The sequence below is a fragment of the Triplophysa dalaica genome, chromosome 4 (assembly GCF_015846415.1).
Source record: "Triplophysa dalaica isolate WHDGS20190420 chromosome 4, ASM1584641v1, whole genome shotgun sequence".
Taxonomy (NCBI): Eukaryota; Metazoa; Chordata; class Actinopteri; order Cypriniformes; family Nemacheilidae; genus Triplophysa; species Triplophysa dalaica.
In genome coordinates this window covers 19,682,512-19,691,919 of record NC_079545.1, presented here as the reverse complement: position 1 = coordinate 19,691,919, position 9,408 = coordinate 19,682,512, and the positions used below count along the sequence as shown (strand labels likewise).

The window sequence follows — 9,408 nt, the reverse complement described above, 5'->3', positions numbered from 1 at the left end:
ACAGAATAATATATTTTGAAGATCGCTGGTAACCAAACATTGAACCTATTGACTTTTATTTTATGGACACAAAACTATATCTCAAAATATCTTGTGTTTCACAGAAGTGGTATTTCCAATAAATGCTGTTACTTAGATAGAAAAGATAGATAGGGAAGGCATACTCATCTGGACAACACAGCCCAAGTTCCCCACGGCCCAACTCTATTTTAAGCAACAAATTAATAATACATAAATTTAAGTAATAACCCAAATTATAAAGAAATGAAAGATTCTAGCCAACTGCATATCCCTGCCAAATCTTAAAACAGAAGTAGGCCTAAACATAATCATGTTTACCTTAAATCATTCATCCATGTAACAGTAAATTGTAAAACTTAATAGGTCAGTTATGCAGTCAATACAATATCTGCTAAATGACTAAATGTAATGTAAATGTCAGAATTATTTTTTCATTTAATAATAATAAGTGTTGTTTCTGTTTAAAGCCTTAAACACATATCATGCCAAAGGCCATGACTATCAGATTTTGACATAAGCTTCTGGTTTGTGGTTTATATCGCAACAAGGAGGAACTGTTCTGAGACGTGTGACTAGAGAAGAAGGGGGAAGGCTTGATTCTGACTTGATAGCATTGCAGTGTACCGAAATCACAGGGGAGTGCTCTTCTGTTTCTAAAACCTAGCTTAACAAACGCATCAAGAAATGTAAAGAAATAGAAAGGACCAAAAAAACAAGGTGGATTAAGGGCACACAGGACATTGGAGCACATAAGTTTAGAAGTAAGAAACTTTCACAAAAATTATTGTTATGATAATTAACTTTTATATTCAAAGGAATAAAACCATGAATGTGTAAAGTGAATTACAAAGTTAATGGGTAAATTAAAACTTTCATTTTACAAAAGCTGCATCCACTGAACATTTTTGTTGTAGTCATACAGGGTTTTGCACTACGACAGTGCCATTGTTGTCAGTCTGCTTAGGAACTCATTCCTGAACAAGTACACTAATTCAATAATTTGTAGGACAGAAATATATATGATTTGTCCTAAAAAAAACATAAAAAACACTTTTATTTTATATACTGTATACAATCTCATGCATGTTAGTTGACAAAGACAAGATTATTTATCTTATACAGTAAATTGTTAGCAGTTGTGGTCTCTCCATTTAGCCTGTGTGTTGAGTTGGTAACAAAGACTTCAAAAGACTTTAATCACAATCATCTTTAAGATAGAAGTTCCGGCCAACATTTCATTTTCACAAAAGTTGATCTCAGATTTTGGTGAGTGTAATACAGAACTAACAATGATGTATGTCAAATAATCAAAAATAAACGGCAAGATAACTTTGTGAAATAACACAGCAAACTAAACTGTAAGCATAGCAAGCCTCTAATAATAACCAGCCATAGAAACAGTGTGGTAGGCTAATGACCTGAGACCAAACCTGCAGTTTGCACCAATGCAGTGAAATGATGCAGAACAGGTTTGTAATTTAAACTGAATTAATGTCTATACTTCATGTAAAAAGGCAAAGCTAAACTCTGACATGTTGCATGGACAAGTTTGTCTGTGCGCAACCTGAGTTTGAAAATGACTTGACTTTAGTGCAACCAGCTTTTTGGTTTAATAGATAGGTTTAAGAGTTGGTGGCCTGTTTTTATTTTATTAAAGGGATAGTTCACCCAAAGATGTTAATTCTGTCATCATTTATTCACTCTTTCTTTTCTAAGACACAAAATAAGAAATGTCTCTTAGCTTTTGTGTCCACACAATGTTAGGCAATGGCAACACCTCAAGCACTGATGTAAAGGTACTCCGTGAGCTACAGGATATGAGAATGTCGTTTTGCACAACATAACAACTTCAATAGCAAGATTTACAAGATTTGACTACAGCTTTCTCAAAAAATTGTGAAGAAGACAAATCAGCCATAACTACAGCCATACATTTATTTCCAAAGAGACATTTTACTGACTATCTATTGGCTGTGAATAGCTTCTGTGACTAGGATTCTGTAGGATTAGTTGGTTGTGACAACAGACCTCTCCTATTCCTTGTTGCCATGGTTACCTCAAGCCTACAACATTGTCTGATAGCCCGGAATCACATGGAAGTCATGTGAGTTCCAAGCCACGGTTTTCAAGCATGCATTCCTCAACACAAATGGCTTTAATATTATGAAGTTCTGTAAGGTGCATACAAGTCTGTTTTTCTACAGAGTCAAAGACATCCGGTAGCCATGGATATGGAAGAAATCGTGTCTTCTGATCAACACAGACCAATAACCCACTTAAGAGTACATTATGGTTCCATGAGCTGTAAGAAGACAGATGGCGATACATCCTCCACACAGCCAACCGGCATCTCTCAAAGACGCTCGTACATCGCGGTGGCAGTTCTCTGCTATATTAATCTGCTCAACTACATGGACCGTTATACCATAGCAGGTGAGCTCATCAATGATAACTGTTCACTGAAGCTTCATCCCCTTCATCATGACTAAAGTCAAACTTTGTTCTGGTTCCAGGTGTGTTGCTTAGCATCCAGAAGTACTTTCTCATTAGTGACAGCACATCAGGCCTCCTGCAGACAGGTATCGGTTTGATTTTGTTGTACATTGCGACAGACGTGACAGCCAAAAGGAAGGGAACATTGCAAAATTTGATTTGACAATAGCACTTCCGTGCATCCTAAGGGAACTAATAGATTTTTCTGTCATTTTGTTACCTTGCACCACTGACAAGCCCAGTGTAAAACACAAGCAGACATGTAAAATATGTTGCAATAGATGCAATCTGTCCTTTTCTTAAAACACCAGCAGATCTATCTATCTTACGTTAATATGAGTCTGTTTGCAGTTTCATGTTTAGTCAGTCTCTCTTTTTTATCAAGTGATCTGCATTTGACCAGCAACTGCAGATTGAAATTGCTGGTTATTTTGCTTACAGCGTATATTACAGGGCTTTAATATGTATCAGTTTAATTGTTAAAAAGCCTGAAATATGAATAAAACCTTGGACATATATTAACATATTTACAGTGTTTATCTGTAGCTTTATGTTCTTGGCACCAGTTTTTGGTTATCTTGGGGACCGTTATGACAGGAAGTATATCATGATTGCTGGGTTGATCGTGTGGCTTGTCACAACCCTGGGCAGCTCATTCGCTGGACGGGAGGTACAGTAAAACAATGTCTCTCTGAGATTCTTTCATTCTCATTTTTAACTGTCCAATCTCCTTGTTCTATAAACCACTCAATACATCTCTTTAAAATGATAGTTCACCTTATGTCATAAATTACTCACTTTCCAGTTGTTCCAAATCTGTATACATTTTTTGGTTGAACAAAGTGAAATAATTTGGACAAATGCTTGTAGCCAAACAGTTTTTGGACCCCATGGACTACCATGTTAGGAAAAATGACAATGGTAGTCAAAAGTGCCCCCAGAACAGCTGTCCTACATTCTTCAAAATATCTTCTTCTGTGTTCAACAGAACAAAACAAATTCTAAAGTATTTTTTCAATGGTGTCACATGCATTCTTTCAAATATCTTTCTCTGTGTTCATCAGAACAAATACATTTATATAGATTTGGAAAAACAAGGAGGTGAGTAAATGATGACAGAATGTTTTGGGTGAACTATTCCTTTAAATCTTCCCACAGCACTTCTGGGTTCTGGTCCTGACAAGGGCATTGGTTGGAACTGGAGAGGCCAGTTACTCTACCATAGCTCCTACCATCATTGGCGATTTGTTCACTGGCACAAAGAGAACCCTCATGATTTCTTTCTTTTATATCTTCATACCAGTTGGGAGGTCAAGTCCTTTCACTCAACATTGATGTCCTATGTAGTTTTGTATTCTGATCCGATGTAACAACAAAATGCGTACGATATGCGATATACTGTATATAATCAGTATTTTGTTTAATATTTTCTACTTTCTCTGTGGAATGACGTTTTTTTTTATAATTCTGGTATTTTTATTCACAGTGGTCTGGGCTATATAATGGGAGCAACAATAGCCAGTGCAACAGGAGACTGGCGATGGGCACTCAGGGTAAGCATTCAGTTGAATTTCCTAAAACTACTTCTGCATATTTTTGACCTTATTTGAACTTGAAGGTATGCTTAAATGTGCATATACAAGTTTAAAATCTCTTTTTCCACTACAACATGATTTGCGAGTGTTCAGAACTCACTGTTAGCTGCGGCTTGAACATTTAAATTAAAGGGATAGTTTCATGTCGTTTAAAACATGTATGTGATTCTTGTTTCTGTAGAACAAAAAAGAAGATATTTTGAGAAATGTCTTGGAGGTTTTGTGTCCATATGATGGTAGTCAAAGGGGTCAAATGTTGTTTGGCTACCAACATTCTTCAAAATATATTCTTGTGTGTTCTGCAGAAGAAAGTCAGTCAAACAGGTTTGGATTGAAATGTGGATGAGTATATAAAAACAGAATTTTCATTTTTGGCTTTAAAGTTAAAAAGTATCATTAATGAAGATCATTACTCCAGATAAGGCCCTGGTCCCTCCTTAGTACCTGAAAACCCCTTGTAATAACCGAAAAGTTATTAATCCTTGGAGTTTTTTGCAACTCCTTAAAGGGGTGATTGGCCGGAAATACCTGTTATCTTTGGTGTGTTATAAGTTGCCCACGCATGTATTAGACATGTAAAATTGAAAAATGTAAGTGTCGGAACAAAAGATGTATTTTATCCAGAAGCGAATGCTCACTCAGACCTGCCTGAAATGCCTCGTGTAACCACACGTCCACGAATCTACGTCAGTAACATGATTTGACTGAGACCACCCAAATGTAAACGCAAGTAAGCTGGGCGGTCTTGTAAATCTCATTGTACCGTCGCCGGCACAGCCTGATGTTCCGAATATGGTAATATGGTACTGTGCAGTATTCGACCAATCACTACGCACTAGTGATCTGGCCAATCATAGCACATCTCGCTTTTCAGAGCGATGAGCTTTGTAAAATATCAGCAGGTTTCAGAGAGGCGGACTTTAAATCGTGTATACACATTATATTACATCTAAAGCAAACAATAATATTTATTTTAGCCGCGTCAAATGACCCCTTTAACAAAATGTGAACCATTGTGAATTCACTCAAATCCATCTCTCAGCTAGAGGAATAGATTTGTCCGTGTTTATTGGTACTGTAGGTCAATCCTGCTCTGGGAGCACTGGGTCTGCTCCTCTTGGTTTTTCTCATTCCCAATCCTCCTCGCGGGGCCGCGGATGGATACACAGAAACAACCATGGAGAACACCTCCTACATTGAGGACATCAAGTACCTTCTGAAGAAGTGTGTTACAGTTTTTTCTTGTCTTAGAAATTGTATCTTCTACAATTATGATACTTATATTTTACATCTGTGCCCCTCTAGTCGGAGTTTTGTCTGGTCTTCTTTTGGTGTGACTGCCATGGCTTTTGTCACAGGGGCACTGGCTTTCTGGACCCCCACCTTCCTCTCACGTGCACAGGTTACACAAGGCCTCAGGGAACCATGCGATGTGGAGCCTTGTGACCCTTCAGATAGGTAGAAGCAAGTCTTCTGCTTTTTATTGTTTTGTTTAGTATTTTGTACCAAACTCATATTTTAATGGTTTATATAATCAAACCTGATATCACTTTTACACCAAACAAAAAACATGAATGACATTTTTTACAACAAAATACTTTAAGGCACTGGGTTTACTATAGTTGTATATATTTTGATGTATTTAGTTAAGTTATAAAGAATAATATATAACACATAAAAAATAATGCAGTATCGTTGAATTTACCGTAGAATGTTTTTCCCTGTTGTCAGTTTTATATTTGGCATAATCACAGTGGTGACAGGGATTGTAGGAGTTTTTCTGGGCAGCTTCATATCAAAGATGCTGAGAGACAGAGTGTCTAATGCAGACCCTCTTATATGTGCTGTGGGCATGCTCAGTTCCTCCCCCTGCTTCTACATCGCCGTAATCCTGGCATCCAAAAGCATCCCGGTCACATATGTAAGTTCCGTGACAGTTCATTACTGGACTGATTTCTTACAGATGGATGTTAGTGGGATTCGAACCCATAACAATACAATTAGGCTACTGGTGCCATGCTGGAGCAACAAGAATATTAAAGGAGTAGTTCACCTTCAAAATGTAGATACTGTCATAATTTACTCACCCTCTTGTCATTTCAAACCTGTATGACTTTCTTTCTTCAGCGGAACACAAAGAAGATATTTTGAAGAAAGTTGTTACATTGATTACAATAGAAGTGAATGGGGAAATGTGAAATGTTACCAACATTTTCAAAATATCTTCTTGTGTGTTCACACAGGTTTGAAATGTCAATGATGACAGAAATAACCACCAGCATAGCACAATGTGACATTGGGATGTGTTATGCATGCAGGTTGGTTTTCTACTGTATACTGTCTAAATATTTGTCTTTTTGATGTTTTGATGTTTCTGCTTCATACAGACCTTCATTGCTATTGGAGAGACTTTGCTGTCACTTAACTGGGCTATTCTGGCTGATATTCTGCTGGTAAGACATACTGTATACACCAGGTTCTTCACTATAAGTGTGGGAATGACACGTAAATACTATATGACAAACTTGGATGAAGCCATTTTATAAATCTGCATAAAAGTCAGATTAAACATACACCTTAATTTAGAAGACTATAACTTTGATGTATTGTTTAATTAAATATGGTACATTTTAGACATTGTGATTATAGAACACCTTTTTTAAATGCTTAAAAAGTACAAAAATATATTATAATAAAATTGAAAATATATGTATATAAAAGGCCATTTTTGTTTCCTACATCTTGTAGTATGTTGTTGTGCCAACTAGAAGAGCGACGGCTGAAGCCTTACAGATTTTGATCTGTCATTTACTTGGAGATGCAGGAAGTCCATACCTTATTGGTTTGGTGAGTTTATTTTCATTATTTTAATATAAAACATAAGTTGGGTTCATAAACTCTACTTGTGCAACTATTCTCATTATCCAGAAATATCCAGAACACATCACCTCTGGCTAAAAAGCACTGTTTTGTGTGTTTTCTTCAGATCTCAGATGCTCTACATAAATATAATCCAGATTCTCCAAGCTGGGAATTCCGTCGACTAGAATATAGTGTTTATATTTGCCCTTTTGTTGGGACCCTGGGCGGCCTGTTTTTTCTAATGACCTCGCTGTATATCAAAGAGGACAGAAAAGCAGCAGAGATGCTTGTGTCAGGTAACAATGAAAGCATTATAACTACAGTCTCCCTAGACATATTCTTTTTCTTGTAACAGCCGTATGTTTACAGACATAATCATCTGGTTAAATTTAAATTTGAGTTATAAATGTTATAAATTATTATTTAAGAGCATATGAACGGGAGTCTGAGGGGACTCCCCTTCCATATGAATATGGAAATCCAACTGTAGATAGATCTGTAAAAAATGTATTGGTGTTTCTGCAACTACGGACACTTCAATTTTGCTCATGTGGTAATTTCTGTTTCCATAGAAAGAAACTAAACTTGTTTGTCTTTGATAAAACTTCATTATAAAAGCCTTTTTTCATTTTTGCGGTAAGGACTCAAAAGTGTGGGACAGGCACATTTACTTCATAAAATTATAGAAATGATCAGTAAAATATACAAAAAAATTACGATGCTGTAAATTAATATGTATATTAAACAATTCCATTTGAAATAATGTCAAATTGTAATTAAACTAGCTTATTTTACATATCTTAATATTGTGACCAGAGTTGTGGGACAGGAACAAAAACATTATTTGGATTTATACATAATTTTATAATAAATCACATTAATTATATATTTCTTTAGTGATGACACTGTGAATATATTTATAAATAGCATCATATGACAGATTTTTACATAAATCTAAAATTTCACTGCTGGGATTTAGAGTGACGGCAGTTGCAGAAACACCCTAGTTTAATTCCATTATAGATTATATATGTTTAAAGAGACAAGGCATGCTTTGAGAGAAAAACAGTGAGATCATCCAGAGATTAGTTACACACTGGTTTCCTAATTGCAGAGGTAAAACTTTTTTACTGAAGATGTTTTTGTGCTTAAAATCCTGTCAACAGTTTCATCTTTTCGTCATTTTGGTCACCTAGGTTGTATAAAGACGAAGGTCACAGATGTTCTAAGGTCTGCATATAGAAATTAATGTCCTTTCTTTTTATTTTGTCTAATTCAGGACAGTCTACTGGACAACAGACAACATCCAGAGTCACCGCAAATTAAACAGTCAAACAGTTCATTTCCACCAACAAACGATGGATTGATGGACAAATTTGAGAGAAGTTCAAATGTCGTTGAATCAATGAGTCACACATCAATGTGTGTGTGCGTGTGAGTCTTGAACGTCCTTTCCAAAAAAACGCCTTCTATGAATTTTTTATATATTAAAAAAGTATTCATTTTTTACTGATTTATTTTAAGCAAAAGGTTATCACCATTATGAACCATTTCTGGAGTACATTGGAGTGCAACAAAAAGTTAAAATACTGTATGTGTCAAACTACAAAAACAGAAAATGTTCAAGAAGTATTAGGCTATTTTAATAAAATATTTTTACTTTGTACATTTTATAAAAAGCTTTTAAATAAACGTGTGTATGCTTTTACCTCCTCGTATCATTTCCATTGTTGGTAAATCTTGTCATTCCCGTGAAAAACCGTTAGGTGGCAGTATACACATACGATTTAACTAACCCGTTTTTAATAATAGCGTTCCCTTTCTGTCGGTCTCTCGACGTTGTGTCGAGAACGACAGATGGGGTTCGCCCTTGAGAACCAATCAACTCTGACTACTATAGAAAAGGCCAATGAAATTTGGCGAATGCAATTTGCATGCCGGGCTCCGCCCCCGGAAATCCGGTATAAAAGGAGGCCGGCGTGCAGCATTCACTTACCTTTTGTTCTTCAGAGCCATCGCTCATGAGTACAACTCAGGATTCAATCCTCTACAACTACACGCTGGTGCTACGACGTGTTACAGCGGATCGTCCCTTCCTGCAGCGACCTTCCCCTGGGCGTCTCGGCGGTTCCGGAGGTGTTAGAGATTTTTTCTAAAAGTCCTTTTCAGGACTGACTGAGCATTCTCCAGCGCGGCATGTCCCGCTGTTCTCTTGGGTGCGGCACCCTCATCGAGGAGGGGGATGGACACGATCACTGCATTAGGTGTCTGGGCGTCCAGCACACTGAAGCAGCGTTCGTTGACACATCTGCCTGCACTGCGGGCAGATTGTCATTCAGAAGTTGCGGTCACGGGTGGCTGTCTTCCTACGGGAACCAGCCACCATTTCGTCTGCTACCCGGGCTGTGACATCTGTGGCTACGGCCCCGATGACCAC

At 37.0% G+C, this 9,408-nt stretch overlaps 1 protein-coding gene across 2 annotated transcripts; it reads left to right on the top strand.

Annotated features, from left to right (window-relative positions):
* The first annotated feature begins 624 nt into the window (after positions 1 to 624).
* Positions 625 to 8,679, top strand: spns3 (SPNS lysolipid transporter 3, sphingosine-1-phosphate (putative)). 2 transcript variants are annotated; one of them, XM_056747352.1, is made up of 13 exons: positions 626 to 782; positions 2,226 to 2,454; positions 2,535 to 2,600; positions 3,048 to 3,184; positions 3,673 to 3,824; positions 4,001 to 4,067; positions 5,191 to 5,333; positions 5,415 to 5,567; positions 5,841 to 6,030; positions 6,497 to 6,562; positions 6,858 to 6,956; positions 7,096 to 7,267; positions 8,251 to 8,679. In XM_056747352.1, the coding sequence occupies exons 2-13, from the start codon at positions 2,247 to 2,249 to the stop codon at positions 8,295 to 8,297; spliced, it is 1,500 nt and encodes a 499-aa protein (XP_056603330.1). In that variant the 5' UTR covers positions 626 to 782; positions 2,226 to 2,246; the 3' UTR covers positions 8,298 to 8,679. The 2 variants fall into 2 exon arrangements, with proteins under 2 accessions (XP_056603331.1, XP_056603330.1); XM_056747353.1 differs by lacking the exon at positions 2,535 to 2,600 and having other exon boundaries at positions 625 to 782.
* Positions 8,680 to 9,408: the final 729 nt, after the last annotated feature.

Coding starts and splice junctions, on each gene's coding strand:
- spns3 (XM_056747352.1), top strand. CDS start 2,247: ATGGATATGGAAGAAATCGTGTCTTCTGATCAACACAGACCAATAACC. Junction 3,185..3,672: donor GCTCATTCGCTGGACGGGAG/GTACAGTAAAAC, acceptor ATCTTCCCACAG/CACTTCTGGGTTCTGGTCCT. Junction 4,068..5,190: donor ACTGGCGATGGGCACTCAGG/GTAAGCATTCAG, acceptor TTGGTACTGTAG/GTCAATCCTGCTCTGGGAGC.